The sequence below is a fragment of the Salvelinus fontinalis genome, chromosome 25 (genome assembly GCF_029448725.1).
Source record: "Salvelinus fontinalis isolate EN_2023a chromosome 25, ASM2944872v1, whole genome shotgun sequence".
NCBI classification, from domain to species: Eukaryota; Metazoa; Chordata; class Actinopteri; order Salmoniformes; family Salmonidae; genus Salvelinus; species Salvelinus fontinalis.
Window position 1 is genome coordinate 6,687,191 of NC_074689.1, and position 17,431 is coordinate 6,704,621.

Genomic DNA, 17,431 nt, shown 5'->3' on the forward strand with positions numbered 1-17,431 from the left:
CAATGTCTTATTTGATAATATACTAGGGATGACTTTGCATGACTTGGAGTAGATTTTTGGATACACGGACGACTCACACTAGCCTTCTGCTTTGCCTTTGATGATGTCACGCCGAAGAGTCGGAGTCTGTCTATGTCACTGAGAATCCCAGACGTCTGACCTCAACTTATTAAAACAGGAAGTTGACCCTGCGGTCACTTCCTGGTGAATCGGCAGATGAGGCAAATGTCATGCTATTGTAAGGAAAATACTGAACCCAATCATCCCATTCACGTTGAACTGACGAGAAAAACATGAAATACAATGACACAACATACAGCCATCTAAAAAAAACATGGATTGATGCCTTGTGGGGTTTGAGTGTTTTGCCTGGGGCTTACCAGTGACCACAAATGTACATTCCTTTAAACAAAGCCCTAATATGGTATGCTATCTAACCCTTGCAACCAGACAAGGCAATCATGTCCATCTTCAAAATGAGTTGAATGTTTCAACTTAAATCTTTAGAGTCTAAGACGTTGGGAGAGGGGGGGTGGGGGGGTGCTAAGCTGACAAATGGAATTGTTTTAAGCTCATACTATGGATCATTTAGCTATTTCATTTAGAATTGAATGGGATCAATCGACTCTAGTTTTTTTTATACATGTAAAAAAACAAAAAAAAAATATTTCCTGATCTTTCTTATATCTCTCCGATGTAGGACAGACACAGAACACACTTCCTTTTTTATTTTTTGAGGGACTATCTGTTGTTCCATGTAGTGAATCTGTTATTCAATGCATTTGTATGGGCAAGTAGAAGTAAGACCAAATACACATTTAATCAAATCATTTTTTATATATTGTTTTGATACTTCAAGGTATATTACAATTCAAAATCAAATAGCTAAATGATCCTTGGTATGACCTTCTTAAAACAATTCCAAATAGCTTAGTAGAACCCCCCCCCCCCCCCACCCCCGACTTAGACAGGGCTTAGACTGTAATGGGTTAAAGTGTTTCAACTTGTCACACACTCTAAACACATGCATACAAGCCATATCAGAACTTCTTATTGTACATCACTACAAACCAATGTCTACAACTCTATAAGACAAATAATTCAACAAACATGTGGTTGAATTTAACAGAAGTGAGAGGGGAATGAGCAACAAAGGATAAAGAAACATGTTCAAAAAATGTGAAAGAAAAGGTTTGCAAGCCTTCCACTGTGAGACACACAGCACAACCCCAAATAAATAAATAAAGGCTAAGTTAGTGAAACACATGAGTCAGAAGTAGTGAGTTAGTAAAGGGTGGGATCAGGAGGGAGGAGGGAGGTATAATTACAGTAGGACACAGGGAGAGGTACAGAAGGAAAGAGAGAAAGAGAGAGAGAGACAGCAAAGAGAGCCCTGCCCACTCTCTCGAAACCATTCAACTTGTGCACAGTGAGCACTCACAGACTTCTACAGAGAACTACGCTTCCCTGGGGTAACCTTCTGAAGACGACTGACCTTCCCACACAAAACCTCCCAAGGATCAGACATCATCTCCACTCCAGCACTGGCAAGACCATCTTCTGTCCACACCTCTCCTTCTTCAGCCATCTCTCCTTTTTAAACACAAGGATTATTCTTTTTTGTTCTCACTTTTAGGTGTCACTTTTTAAACTTTTATTCCAAGTCTTACAGTGCTGCCTACATTTATTTGTCCAGAGCTTACCTTGTCTGGAGTTTTTTTTTTAATCTCTTTTGGTAGAAGGACTGGTAGTTTTCCCCACTCTCGTCTTTTCACCTACCAGTTGGTGCTCGCTGCGCTGCTCTCTACGTTGTCCCGGCAGCAGACCTGTCTAGTCCAGGATGTCTCCTTTGCCCCTGCTGAGTGGGATGTTGCTGCTCTTTGCCCATAGCTGTGGCGGGGCCGGCTCTTTGTCCGTGGCGATGGGTGGTGGCCAGACGCCACCACAGACCCAGTCCCAGCTGGTGCCAGAGGATACTGACTGCCCGTCCTGCGCCCTGGCGCGGCTCAACGAGGAGGAGGATGGCAGCAAACCCGAGGTGGTGGAGGCGGTGAAGAGGCACATCCTCAACATGCTGCACCTGCAGGTGCGGCCCAATGTCACGCACCCGGTGCCCCGTGCTGCTCTGCTCAATGCCATCCGCAAGCTGCACGTGGGAAGAGTGGCCGAGGACGGCAGCGTCCAGATCGAGGATGGGGGCCACGGGCGCCCCAATGACGCCGACATGGTCGAGACGACTGAGATCCTTACCTTCGCAGAGGCCGGTGAGTGCCACAGGTGTGTGAGTGGGGGGGTGATCGAGCATGAATATGTGTGAAAAGAGAAAAAGAGAGAGAGCGATAGAGCAACAAGAAAGGTCCTTGTCTAAGGAGGCAAGAACAGAAAGGCAGCCTTGCTAAACGCTACTAAGGTTATAGGACTGTAACCCAGTTCGGCAGGTTTGCAGACCTAAATCTTTGAAACGACAGGCTCTCGACCTGCTTACTTCCACCTGTGTGATAGAACAGTTTAACCTGCTGACTCTACCCAGAGAGCTGCCCCCACCCCCACACCTTCCCCTGCCACCCCTCCTTAAGGGTCCCTAATGACCCCCTGCTGCTTTTAAGAACACACAATTAGCTGCTTAGAAAGCTCCCAGGCTTGTGTCCCCTAGCTTCCGTGTGAAGTTATTCAGAGTAGCGCAGTAGCAGTCGCCGGGAGACCGAATGAGTGTTTTTTCTCAGAAATGGCAGCGACAACGAATAGAGAGAGAGAGAACGAGAGAGAGAGTTATTTAAAAAATAAAAAAGTCTCCTCAGGTTAAAGAAAAAAAGACTCTTATCCAGTAGGCTCTTCCTCTATATGACTCACCTCGGTTTCTTCTTCCACAGGCGGGTTTAAAGCCTGCTGTCGAGTGTTGAGTGGTGTGCTCAAAGGTGCTGTCAAACCTATGATGTGTAGGGAGATCTGAGTCTGACTTTGATAGCCCAGGAGGGGAACATGGAATATAGAAAAAGCTGAACTGTGTCGGCACGAGAACAATGTTCCCTTTTCCTCCCATAGCAAATTATGACTGCCATTGAAGGTGTAGAACATTTTACAGTACAGTATTTTGGAAAGGGCTATTCATAAATACAGTACTGTGGTAATTGGTGAGGTGATCTTGAGTGTTCCCGGATCTCTGTTGCAGCAAACGGGGGAGAGAGAAGTGCTTCAATGAGAGTGTAAAGGTTGTGTACTCCAAGTCATGACTGGCATTTGCAGTGAGTTCACAAGGACTTGACAGATTACGTTTAGCGAACTCCTGCAGTAGGCCTACTCACACTCACACAACTTATGTTTAAAACCAATGGTCTGACACACAGTGAAGGAAATGAGAATGTCCTTCATTGTGTGATGTCAAGTTGCTGTTCCTGTTATGCGGTAAAAACAAACAAACAAGCGGGTAAAAGCAAAGAATTCGAGATAAACAATGTATATTTTCAACGTAGGCTCTTCCTCTATATTGGTAGTTAGACCCAACTTTCCAACCTGTCAATTAGGAATTCTCAAAAAATTCATTTTCGAGTATGCATTTTACAGTACAATTTGAAAGAGTTGTGAAGTAGCTATAACATGGCATTGAAAACAACAATTTTTATGTCAGAGTTGGGGGAAATAACCATTTTTTTTATTTTTATTGATTGATGCATGTATTGAGGTTGAGGAAACTGAATCAAGTTAAAAAATTAAACAGTTTAGCTCACTTCATTAGAAAATGCTAGCATGCTCATTACTGGAGCCAGGCTCCCTCCCTGACGTTCTCAACAGCATACACTTGAAATAAATGAACAGTTGAACCATTTAGGAAAACCTAAGTGAGAGTATGCACTATAATAAAACAAATGTTTTATTAAACATGCAATTGTAAGGCATCCATCTGCAATAGGATTATGAGTTTGCTCAACTAAAATGTCAACACACAAATTTTTCTAACAGTGTGTCACCATAAATACCACGCCTCAAGCTTACATCAATACGACAAAGACAGACCAAATATTATTTTACCAAAGCCTTAGCATATAGATCAGGAAGCCGACAAAAAATACACACTTCCGGTCAAAAGTTTTAGAACACCTACTCATTCAAGGGTTTTTCTTTATTTGGACTATTTTTCTACATTGTAGAATAATAGTGAAGACATCAAAACTATGAAATTACACAAATGGAATAATCTAGTAACCAAAAAAAGTGTTAAACGATTCCAAAAACATGTTATATTTGAGATTCTTCAAATAGACACCCTTTGCCTTGACTACAGCTTTGTACACTCTTGGCATTCTCTCAGCCAGCTTCACCTGGAATGCTTTTCCAACAGTCTTGAAGGAGTTCCCACATATGCTGAGCACTTGTTGGCTGCTTTTCCTTCTCTCTGAGGTTCGACTCATCCCAAACCATCTCAATTTGGTTGAGGTCTTTGGATTGTGGAGGCCAGGTCATCAGATGCAGCACTCTCCTTCTTGGTAAAATAGCCCTTGCACAGCCTGGAGAGGTGTTGGGTCATTGTCCTGTTGAAAAACAAATGATTGTCCCACTAAGCCCAAACCAGATGGGATGGCGTATCGCTGCAGAATGCTGTGGTAGCCATGCTAGTTAAGTGTGCCTTGAATTCTAAATAAATCACTGACTGTGTAACCAGCAAAGCACCCCCACACCATAACACCTCCTTATGGTAGGAAATACACATGCACATCCATACACATCCATTCACACACACCACGTCTCACAAAGACACTGTGGTTGGAACCAAAAAACTCCAATTTGTTTTTTGGCCCAAGCAAGTCTCTTCTTGTTATTTGTGCCTTTGGTAGTGGTTTCTTTGCAGCAATTCGGCCATGAAGGCCGAATCTCATCCAAACAGTTGATGTTGAGATGTGTCTGTTACTTGAACTCTGTGAAGCATTTATTTGGGCTGCAATTTCTGAGGCTGGTAACTCTAATGAACTCATCCTCTGCAGCAGAGGTAACTCTGGGTCTTCCATTCTAGTGGCGGTCCTCATGAGAGCCAGTTTCATCATAGCGCTTGATGGTTTTTGCAACTGCACTTGAAGAAACTTTCAAAATTCTTGAAATTTTCCGTATTGACTGACCTTCATGTCTTAAAGTAATGATGGACTGTCGTTCTCTTTGCTTTTTTGAGCTGTTATTGCCATAATTTGGACTTTGTCTTTTACCAAATAGGGCTATCTTCTGTATACCCCCCTACCTTGTCGCAACACAACTGATTGGCTCAAACGCATTAAGAAGGAAAGAAGTTTTAACAAGGCACGTCTGTTAATTAAAATGCATTCCAGGTGAGTACCTCATGAAGCTGGTTGAGAGAATGCCAGGGGTGTGCAAAGCTGTCGTCAAGGCAAAGGGTGGCTATTTGAAGAATCTCAAATATAAATTATATTATGATTCGTAAAACAATTTTTGATTACTACATGATTCCATTTGTGCTATTTTATAGTTTTGATGTCTTCACTATTGAAAATAAAGAAAAACCCTTGAATGAGTAGGTGTTTTAAAACTTTTGACCGGTAGTGTATGTTACATTTGTAATTGAAAACATGTGTGTCCATAGTGTTCATGAGTTTCTAGTCCATAGACCACATGGTTCAATAGAAAATATCCCAATTAATAATAAAAGCCTCTTATCAAGCATCTTATCAAGTGTGATGGTTCTATGTTTAACCATAATACCCCAAAGAACCCTTTGAGCCCTTCAATAGTTCTTTGCAGATCAGAAAAGGGTTCTTTCCCCTTTAAGTCATTATAATAAAAATGTAGAAGCGGTGGCTCATTTTAATATTTTGTGGCATGGTTTTCTCACAGCTCTATTTGTCGAAAGACTCACGTATGGCTTTGCGTCAATTGAGAGCTGATGTCTAGTTTAATGGTTCTCAAACTTCTCCTCAGGGACGCCCAGCCATTCCAAAGCTAGCACAACTGATTTGAACTTGTCAATTAACAGAATAATAAAACCTATGGATTTTTAACAATGTCATATGGCTAACCAAAAAGAAAAGAACACTATATGTTTCTTCAAAAGGTAATTTCGTTAACTTTAGGAAAGGGATCTTTATAGCACCATGAAGGTTCCATTTAGAACCTTATGAGCATGGTTCTTTATAGAACCTTTAGAAGGCTATTTATAACAGCAAAAGGGGTTACAAGCCAAATAACCTTTATTTGTCACTATATAGAACCAGTTGTTTTTAGTGCGTAATAACTTATTCTCTGAATTCAATTTGTGATGAGAATTTGACGTGGTCTGACATTTAGTCACATTATCATTATTCACAGTTGTTTCGACATCAGAGGGCTACTAAAGAAATCTCCTGTGTGGGACTCCTGTGTGGATCACTATTGAGTTCCACATTCACATTCGCTGTACTTGTTGGCTTATATATATATAAAAAAAAACACAATAGTCCCTTTTACTCTAAATAGGCATTTGAATGAACTTTAGATTAAAAAGGAAGAGTGGCACTTCTGCTTGGGGGTCTTTAATAATAAATACAAATAACTAGGGTAGATTAACCACGCAGCAGGGACATTCTGCTGCAAATAATTGCTTCATTCAACGGAATATGGGGCCCAATAATTATTTGGGGCTGTTGAGACAGTATCTCATGAAAGAGCCTTGCTCACTGTGTGGAAAGTGTTGAGTGCTGGTAGTGCCAATGTCCTCCGTAGTCTGTGCCTACTCTCCCCTTCAAACCCCCTACCCATGGAGTATAGCAATTAATTAAACACATCATCAGTGAAATTCCCAGGTCCACATTTATATCCACATTTATCTTCTGGTAGCTGTGTCTCCTTAAATCGCACAGCTGTCTCCGGACACCTTGATTTGGCTACATAGACTAACTATAGTGACTGCTAAGATTCGGTAGGGATTTAAGAACAGAAGCACACTTTCTCATGAGACTGAATAGGATCAACATGTACATTTGTATGTGAAACAGTTCTTTTCTGCCTATTTGGTGTCAGTTAACTAATAGTTCCGTTAAAATGCCCTCATCAGTCATGTATTTTACGTATTCAGCACTGCTATCAGTTATCAAGCTCAAGGACTCCTCTCACAAGGACTTGAGGCTGAGAGGTCACATTCCACATCAGTTACAAAAGAGTCTCACCTCCTAACCATGTCTCTCCAATAATAGTTAATTACTTTTAGATTGTGGTACAAAATAGCAGTCAATGGAACAGTTTTGTACTGTAGCCTAAATTGGCAAGTCTCTTTTTTGGCTTGTTAACCTGCATGGTTGAGAGGTTTAACTACTGTTTGATGTTGTCTCATCTCTCCATTTGGTATATATGCAATGAACCATCAGTGCTGCTAAAAGCAAAAGACAAAAAATACATTTGCTGTTTTTTTCCTCAATGCTGCCACTACCATTCATTCTTGTGCCGTGGCCAGAGCAATTAAATATGTTTTGGAATGTGATGCCAAAGCTCTTGACATCACCAACGGAGTCTCTTTTCTGATATCTCCAAATGAATATTATGCTGCCGAGGCCTACTCCAAAAGGGCGTCAAGAAAGTGTCCCGACATCGAGTCAGAGGAAACCTTTATGGTTCATGGAGACTATTCTAGCTCCTATAACAAAGCCCAGACAAACAGAAAAGAAACAGCAGCCAGTGGTTTCAGGCAATAGTAAAAAACAAGGGGAAAAATTTGATAAAACTTTGTAAATACTTTCAGATATATCTGGGCTGGTCAAATAAAAAGAAACCGACTGGTGGATGATGCCTTTGGGATCCGGCTAGGAGTCCGGTGTTCTGTTGAGTTGTGTAGCTTTTCAAGCAGGATAGGAGGGCACCCACGTTCCCATGAAGGCCATGGTGCCTCACTGAGAGGGAGACAACTACAAGCCTTGGACAGGTCTCATTGACTGGCATGTAATTCATATTTGCCCAATCACTCCTCACCTCACCTCTCCACTATGACAGCCCATGTGTGGCAAGGTTTCTTCTTGCACACTACCAACACCACAGTATTTATTGGCTTGATTCAGCCACAAACATCTGTGAACAGATATTGACCAGCTACAGAGTAAGCAGGAGAGAGGGATAGGTTCAGGTTTACAGGTTAGCCAGATCTATCAGGTTTACAGGTTAGTCAGATCTATTGTATCTTCACATTAAGTCATATGTTGTGACTGAACACTCTTCTGGTCAAATGTGTGGCACGATTGCAAATCATTGGGTGCTTATCCATCTCCTTCTCTAATTACTGTTGTCATCTGGAAATTTGAAAAGAGGATTTGAATGGAATATTCTTGGCATAGACCAAATAACGTATTTTTTGCGGGGATTACAACCCTAATTTAATTAATTACAACCTGGCATTATTAAACATTCCTGTTTATTGTTTACTCCATGTGTAACTCTGTGTTGTTGTCTGTTCACACTGCTATGCTTTATCTTGGCCAGGTCGCAGTTGCAAATGAGAACTTGTTCTCAACTAGCCTACCTGGTTAAATAAAGGTGAAATAAAAAAAATAAAAAAAATAAAGAGCAGCTAGATAGACATAAAGTCTCTCACTCTCCCAGTCTCCAAAGGTTAGGAGTCTGAGGAGGCTGTATTTCTCCTGACTTTGCTCATTGTTCTTGGGAGTGCCTTGGCCTGTGATGCCTGGACTGCGGTGACTCAGAGCGACTGCTGCACATCTTCCTGGGCTTGGGTGTCTAATTGTGTGTACAGGGTCATAAATCAAGCCCACCGCTGGTTCATCTCCTTCCAAAGAGGCCAGCACAGAGTGTTTTTGCAAGTGAGATAGTGGAGTGTGAGATGGAGAGGCTGAGAGTCAAAGGGGTTACATGACTGATGGCACCACTGACCTTTGCAATTTCTGTGGTCAGTCGGTGGTCAGTTGATCGACTCGGCTAAGATGGAACGTATCGTAAATGTTAGTTGGACTTTTTTCCAAAGGGTTCAATGTGTATGCAGATGCATTCTGTTAACCTTGCAGTAGTGCGTAGGGAATGCTATTGGAACGATTTCAGGTACACATGAGATAGCTTGTAACTTTTTTTTATCAGTCTGTTAAAAGACAATTGCCATGAGCCCTACAATGTTTTACAAGCATTCTTAAAATGTAACTGCTTCAATTTGGTGGCGATAGCATCTAACGTACATCCTAATGACATTCATAGAACACTGGGTTCTTTGCACAATGGCTCTCCAACATTGCTGTCATTGTCAGGGAACATTCCTGGAATGTCTTGAGACCCACATATGGTTGTGTTAGAGCAGGCCCCATTCAAGAGAAGGTACACCATTCAAAGAGAAATCAACTTGGGAAGAATAAGGTGATCGGCACTTTCAGAGAAAAATGCTGCTACAATTCTGTTATCATTATGATGATATTTTTCAAGAAATGCATTGAAACTATTTCTTAACAAGATAAGTCAACAACAACAAAACGTGGTTATATATGATGCTGTCCAGGATACAGTAAGCCATAATATTTTTTGTGCTTGATTTATCAAACCCGAACTCGTTCAAAGTTGCAGCAGGCAAAGAGGCAAATGTGAAAAAGACACATTTTTCAAAGAGTACTCTGTTTAGTCTGCTCTGAAAGTAGGTCTACTAACTAGTGGACTGAGAGTGGGCAGGTATTAAAGCTGCTACAACTACCTCCAATACAACTGGCAGGTCACAGGTTGCAGAGAAATCTGATACATTTTGTTCAAGTGAATCTCTCGGCAATTTCGTTCAACTCCTATCAAATTAGGCAATCAACCTGTATAAATTAATTGCGATTTCCCTTAAATTGGTAAACAATAAACACCCCAAGAGTGTGTTATAGTGTTATCCTTGTTGTTATTGAAGTGTTGCCTCAGTGGTAGAGTATTAGGGCTCCATACAACATGACTGGAACCTCTCGGGAGAGATCAAAGGCCATTAGCCCTCCAAAGCTAAACTGGATTAAGCGTGAGCATATTGCATATTGATAATTAGGACAGCATTTGGATAGAACAGGAACCCACCACTAATGCTCCTAAGCTGTCAGGTAATTCGGGCTCACCCCCCACTCCCTATTCTTTTTTAGAAGATACGCAATGGGGGAGGTAAAATTTTGAAAATGTCATTTTCAATTTTTGTGCGCAGGACAGCTGTGCAAACTGTCCTTCTATTTGGCTAAATTAGTGTTTATTGTTCAGGAGTTATTGTACCGCTCTTTAGTTGATTCCAATTATTTTCTCACAAATTATTTCAGGAACCATGTTGGGCAGCAATGCACTCAAACAAACGCTCTTCTCAGGGCAGGTTTTCTTTGGGTTAGGGCCCCCTTGGGTTTCTACAGTCCCATTCTTTAGCCCCAGTGCAGGATTACGGAAGAACAATGACGGAGCCACCACTGGCAAAGCCAATTATTTTTTTGCCTGTGTTTGTGATGCAGCGGCTGTGTTTGGACAGATGGGTTTGGGCACAAAGAGCCACAGCACATTCTCCAGTGTTAAATCAACACTGAGTGTTAAATTTAACACTGGTCCAGTGCCTATACGGGTCCACACTTTTCAGTGTTAAATTATCATACTGCTTAATGTAAAGCCTTATTTGCATATTTCCCAGAGTGTCTTGCCTTTTGAGTGAATTGCAGAGTTTACTACCCATGAATGTATTTGTTAGTGACAGAGACATGGTTGTTACATTTATCCCTTAACAATCCTGTGGCATTCACCAAGTGAGATCTTAAGCCAATATGTTATCATTAAAATTGAATTCTTTAACACAATAAAACACATATTTCATACAGCAGCCTGAAATGCATGGTTTACAGGCCACATCAGTCATGCAAGTCACTTTATGATGTCTTGAAAATTGATGTGTAATTCCTATTGGAATCCAGCCCACAGTGGGGATATCCAACATTTGGCATTTTAATTCACCTGCAACCTGCATTCAGAATGACTGCCTGGTTGGAAAGATGAATATATGAGACTAACTACCTAAACTATCTAAACTGGAACAGCTAAATTCAGTAACGAGTACAATGAGTGGAAGTAACATATTGGAAGAGTTTAGAAAAATGTATGTTATTTATAATTGAGTAGCATAAGATTAATGAATCATTCGATGTACATGCAATAACATACAGCACCAGTCAAAAGTTTGGACACACCTACTCATTCAAAGGTTTATCTTTATTTTTATTATTTTTCTACGTTGTAGAATAATAGTGAAGACATAGACACAATGAAATAACACATATGGAATCATGAAAAATAATGTTCGGCAAGCTATTCTTGTCTAGCTTTTCCTGCATGGGACCCCAAGACCTAAGGAGCGTTTTTTAAGGAGAGGCCAGCGGAGCACAGATGCTTGAGTATTGGGCAAGAGACAAAGGCTATAAGTTAAAAGCTTATTATGCATAACCCATCATTAATTAGCTAAAAATAAGGGTAATACTGCATTGAATGTATTACCTGAAAGAGGTGGGCTAGGACATCTATATATCAGGCTATACAGTATTTCAATCTACAACAGGATTATCTATTTTGGATGCAATTTGAATGGAGTTGATGGAGAGAGAGAAAAACTGCGAGAGTGTTCACGCATGCACTGATTTAAAGCAACAATATCCTTCGAGTGGTAAGCTGTTTTAAAACTCTGCAGGTGCAATTAAAAAACAAGGTGACCCCCGAAAGCCAGATGGAGATGGGTAAATTAGACGTGCGCTCTGTCTTTATATTGCTGTAGCATAGGCTATGCTGCAGCAAATGTAGGCCTACCAGTCTCAGGAAAAACCATTACCATGATGAGATGATACTGTAGGTCTACATGCACTGTGAACTGCGCTCCATACTGAGCTGGGCTGTCTGTCCCCACCCTGAGCGTTGATTCATCATTCAGATTCATCATGCCGTAGAGAAGCCACATTTAGACATCACATACAATCGAACAGTTCCATTTCACGCCATGCCCGTTCATATAAATAAAATGATTATAATTTACTGGTTTCTCGCAGTTATTTCTCCCGGGAAATGGGAGTGTAACCGGGTTCCCGCCATTCAACCCTAGCCCAGAGCCAAATATAATGTCAAGACAGTGAGCTTTATGCATTGTTAAGACATCACTTTGTGAAGATTTTCCTCCGTAATTGGAAGAGATTAGCTTAGACATTCAAAATGATCTGTTAGGAGAAGCTTTCCAGAGGCGTGCTTGTGCTTAGGTCCCTGGACATAAGCCAGTTTTGAGCCAGAGCTGGTAGATTTGGTTCACCAGCAGGCCTCCCACAGTGGCACGAGAAGACATGTCGCCACATCACAAGAGAAGTCACACCTGCCTGTGAAAACTGTAGTTATTATGGGTAATAACTGAAATCTTTCAACCTCTTGCTGTATCTCTCTGTAATACCATTGTGTACTTTACAGTAAGCTGGCTGCCACCAGTAAAGGTGACACAAAGAGATTATGCAGCGTTGTTTAAGGAAGAGGTGAACAGTATGTGATGGACAGTACTGTTGTGTTGTGTCTTGCTGTGTGCTTGTGAATGTGTGTGTGTGTGTGTGTGTGCAGTGAGTGAGTGAGTGTATGCACTTCGCAAAACATGTTTGCTTGTTGTACCCTAAATGTACCATTCTACTGTCTCTCCTGTAAACACATTTCACTTTAATATGTTAGCAAAGGACATTACAGATTATTTTCAAACTGATATGCCCTCGATTAACAATGATGAACTGAATAAAGCAAATTTGGAAAAAGGGAAACAGACTAGAACCTTACTATGCGTGAAGTCATGTCACTGAAGTCATTAAATAAGTCATTAAATATAGAGACAGGCAAAAAATAAGGGCCTATTTTAAATAATTAAATAAAGGTGAAATAAATAAATAAAATACATGTCAAGTAAGGAATTCTAATGATATGTGTGCCATCTCTAAAGTGACTCAGTCTGATTGATGTGGCCCTATCACGCCCCACCAGACTCAGATGTGGCCGGTGCAGTCCAAGAATCAGAGAGCAAAGCCTTTACTTACCCTAAAATGAGCTCAGACTTCGTTACAATGCTTTACTAATCTAATTCTCCGATCCTCTCTCTATTCTCCTCCTCTCTAGGCGACTCCCAGGGTGCGGTCAACTTCCTCATTTCCAAGGAGGGCGGTGAGCTGTCTCTGGTGGAGCAGGCTAATGTATGGATCTTCCTCCGGCTGGCCAAGACCAATCGCAGCCGTGCCAAGGTCACTATACGCCTGTTGCAGCAGCACCATGGCGGAGACGGCCATGAAGAGTCTGTGCCACTGGCCGAGAAGGCAGTGGACACGCGGCGCAGTGGCTGGCACACTTTTCCCGTGTCAGCCAGCGTCCAGGCTCTGTTGAAGGGCGACGGCAGCATGCTCAGTGTGAAGATCTCCTGCCCGCTGTGCGCCAACGCTGGCGCCACACCCATCCTGGTGTCGACCGGCGGCAACCAGGAGCGTGAGCAGTCCCACCGGCCCTTCCTCATGGCGGTAGTGCAGCAGGGCGAGGGCGGCGAGCCACGGCGACGCCACAAAAGGGGCCTGGAATGCGACGGCAAGGTGCGTGCTTGCTGCAAGCGCCAGTTCTATGTCAATTTCAAGGACATTGGCTGGAGCGACTGGATCATAGCACCGGGGGGCTACCACGCCAACTACTGTGAGGGCGACTGCCCCAGCCACGTGGCTAGCATCACAGGCTCCTCGCTGTCCTTCCACTCCACCGTCATCAATCACTACCGCATACGGGGCTACGCGCCCTTCCAGAACATTAAGTCATGCTGCGTGCCCACGAGGCTACGCGCCATGTCTATGCTCTACTACAATGAGGAGCAAAAGATCGTCAAAAAGGACATCCAGAACATGGTTGTAGAGGAGTGTGGCTGCTCGTAAAAGCCTGGCGGAGCTGGTGGGGCTGGGAAGTTGGTCTCATGCCCAGAGAGACAGAACTAAACGGAAGAGGCCCTTTATCTCTCTCTCTCTTGCGTGCAAGACACTTGTCAAGACCGACTCCTATTTGGACTCAATGACTGGCTTGTTCTCCGTCGTTGGCAAGTCCAGGGTGTATCTATAACTCAGAGAAATCTCTGTGGCACTTTCAAAAAAAAAAATACATAATATCTAATATATTTTTGTTACAAAACAAAGGGAGGGAGGTGAGAGGATATTTATGTGACCCAGATGCGGTGTAGTTGCTCCTTTCATGTACTGCAAGATGAGAGACCATGCGAATGAGGTGCCTGAAAAATATACAGTTGAAGTTGGAAGTTTACATACACCTTAGCCAAATACATTTAAACTCAGTTTTTCACAATTCTTGACATTTAATCCTAGTAAAAAATCCCTGTCTTAGGTCAGTTAGGATCACCACTTTATTTTAAGAATGTGAAATGTCAGAATAATAGCAGAGAGAATGATTTATTTCAGCTTTTATTTCTTTCATTACATTCCCAGTGGGTCAGAAGTTTACATACACTCAATTAGTATGTGGTAGCGTTGCCTTTAAATTGTTTAACTTGGGTCTAACATTTCGGGTAGCCTTCCACAAGCTTCCCACAATAAGTTGGGGGAATTTTGGTCCACCGCACCAAAGTACATTCATCTCTAGGAGACAGAACACGTCTCATTCCTGAGCGGTATGACGGCTGCGTGGTCCCATTGTGTTTATACTTGCGTAATATTATTTGTACAGATGAACATGGTACCTTCAGGCGTTTGGAAATTGGATGAACCAGACTTGTGGAGGTCTACCATTTATTTTCTGAGGTCTTGGCTGATTTCGTTTGATTTTCCCATGATGTCAAGCAAAGAGGCACTGAGTTTGAAGGTAGGCCTTGAAATACATCCACAGGTACACCCCCAATTGACTCAAATTATGTCAAATAGCCTATTAGAAGCTTCTAAAGCCATGACATAATTTTCAGGAATTTTCCAAGCTGTTTAAAGGCAGAGTCAACTTAGTGTATGTAAACTTCTGACCCACTGGAATTGTGAAACAGTGAATTATAAGTGAAATAATATGTCTGTAAACAATTGTTGGAAAAATTACTTGTGTCATGCACACAGTAGATGTCCTAACCGACTTGCCAAAACTATAGTTTGTTCACAAGAAATTTGTGGAGTGGTTGAAAAACGAGTTTTAATGACTCCAACCTAAGTGTATGTACATTTCCGACTTCAACTGTACAAACTATGCAACTTGTCAAGTATTACAATCCATATTTTTTTTTGCCTGTTTGATTTTCTCAACTGTTTACTTTTTCAAAACTAAAAAAGAGGAAGACTTTTTTGAGTGTGCGTGCGTGTATGCGTTCATGGTGTGTACGTGCTTGTGTGTGTGAGTGTGTGTTGTTGAGAGATACTTGAAAGAAACACATTGGACCAGATGCTGGAACCAAACATTTCTCTATGTATAATTATTATAATTTGCTATTGATAATAATATTATTGTTGGTTGTTTTTGTTACATTTCTGTTGAAAAACGTTACGAATGTTTTCAGTTTGCACTATACCAACATTCTGATCAGCCTAGTCACAAATATCAATGGTATTCTAAGAGAGGTTAAAAAGCACTTATGAATCAAAACATCTATAGAGCACGTGAGTTTAAAACAGAGATAACGAGAAAAAAAGACGAGTAGATATAATTTTGAGTACACATAGATGCATTATTACAGCATTTTTTTGACCACCAAAGAGGTATTGCCAACCATCATTGTGAGGCTGTTACAGATCGCATTAGCATAGCCTAGCATCAGTGCCCAAACATTCCTTCTGCTCCTGCACAATGACTTCATTTCCCATAATGCTTCACTCTAACCTATACTTTTCACAATACTATCTTGTTGGAGAGCGGCATATTATTGTGTTATTATTGTATTATTATTTGATTATTATTGTAAAAGCACTTACTGTAGGCCAATTTGTCATGTTTTGGCAGAAAATGAATGTCTCCATTGAATTTGGAAGTCTGAAATATGTTTCCTGGAATTCTAGTTAAAATAGTTTCATATTTCAAAATATCTCACCAAATATTGGAGGTCCCATCTTACATCAAGCAAACGTTTTTTGGGCTGTTTGGAGAGTTGGTTTCCTTCGCTTGCCTTCATACAACATTGTACATGGTCCAATGTCTAAAATGAAGCAATTAGAAACTTTGGTAACACTTTCTTTTACTGCCTGCTTTTTTACCAGCTAATTATTTACATAGTAATTATATTTTATCTTCTTTGAGATTCATTGACGCAAGCTTCAATATGTAACATTTGGTACTAGTTAAAGCAGTGAGTTACCAGTATTATGGATATCTATTTCAATGTTGATAGTTTAGAAGTACAAGGAAGTATCCATTGGGCATAGTTTCTTAGTTAATACCATGTAAAGTGTACCAGTTTAAAATGGGCTGTAAAAATAAATGTTACCAAAACATTCCCCCACAAAGTGTTGTCTTGGAGTATAGACTAATTTAAGAAACACATTCATGTACCTTACAGTGTGCATTAATGCATACAGCATCAATAGAAAAAAAGTGGTTGTATTTGTTTTCATTTTCTTTTATCAATACAAAAGAATTGACACTGAAACAAGTGGACTTAGAATAAAACCTATATTTTTTATTCTGTATATATTGAAATGCAAATACCAATATGTTGCAATGCTTTGTTGTACAAATCCAAAATGTGCTTGTGGCAAAGTTTTTTTATATAATTTATTTTGCAGTATTTTTTTTGTTTCACTTCACCATTAAAGTTAAAAGGATGTACACTAAAACAGAAATGTGTTGTTTCTGGTATTGTGCATTTTCTGAAAAGGTGTTCTATGCATGTTCAGTCCAGTATAATTCAGTATATTTGACCTTGTGCATGAGACACACACACACACACACACACACACACACACACACACACACACACACACACACACACACACACACACACACACACACACACACACACACACACACACACACACACACACACACACACACACACACACACACACACACACACACAATTAGGAAATTAGTCTCAGAGAAACTCAACAGAACAGCTTTGCTTTCCACGGAATTGTTTCATTTTATTTATTATTATTGGTGTTGGGTTAAGACATTGGTAAACCCATTCACACAAAACACCAATGAGAGCAACATGAAAACCAAGGACAGGCAGATGTTATAGAGAGCATATTTTGGGAACAAAAGCTTGCATGACTACTTACTCACACAGCATATGGTGTCTTTCGTGAGTAGACCTCAGCCAGCTCAGTTTACATTGATGAGGTAAGACAAGAGCCGAAACAAGCGAGACAACAGGGTTATGGCTAGGAAGGAAATGGCCTAGCCATGAGGACAGCCTTGTATTTCCTATCCACTAACCACGCAATGTGATGTAATGTGTGTGTGTGTGGGACGGGGGCTCACCACACACATCTACTCACACAACGCATAACATTAGACGGAC

General features: G+C 41.1%; 1 protein-coding gene across 1 annotated transcript; it reads left to right on the forward strand.

The window, feature by feature from the left end:
• The first annotated feature begins 1,292 nt into the window (after positions 1–1,292).
• Positions 1,293–16,726, forward strand: LOC129822815 (inhibin beta A chain-like). The gene is made up of 2 exons (XM_055881241.1): positions 1,293–2,264; positions 13,075–16,726. Exons 1-2 carry the CDS (start codon positions 1,841–1,843, stop codon positions 13,863–13,865), a joined length of 1,215 nt encoding a protein of 404 aa, XP_055737216.1. The 5' UTR covers positions 1,293–1,840; the 3' UTR covers positions 13,866–16,726.
• The last annotated feature ends 705 nt before the right edge of the window (positions 16,727–17,431 follow it).

What these genes read in the sequence shown, in the direction of transcription:
- LOC129822815 (XM_055881241.1), top strand. Translation starts at nt 1,841, where the DNA reads ATGTCTCCTTTGCCCCTGCTGAGTGGGATGTTGCTGCTCTTTGCCCAT. An exon ending in CCTTACCTTCGCAGAGGCCG is followed by an intron (nt 2,265 to 13,074) that starts GTGAGTGCCACA and finishes CCTCCTCTCTAG; the next exon opens with GCGACTCCCAGGGTGCGGTC.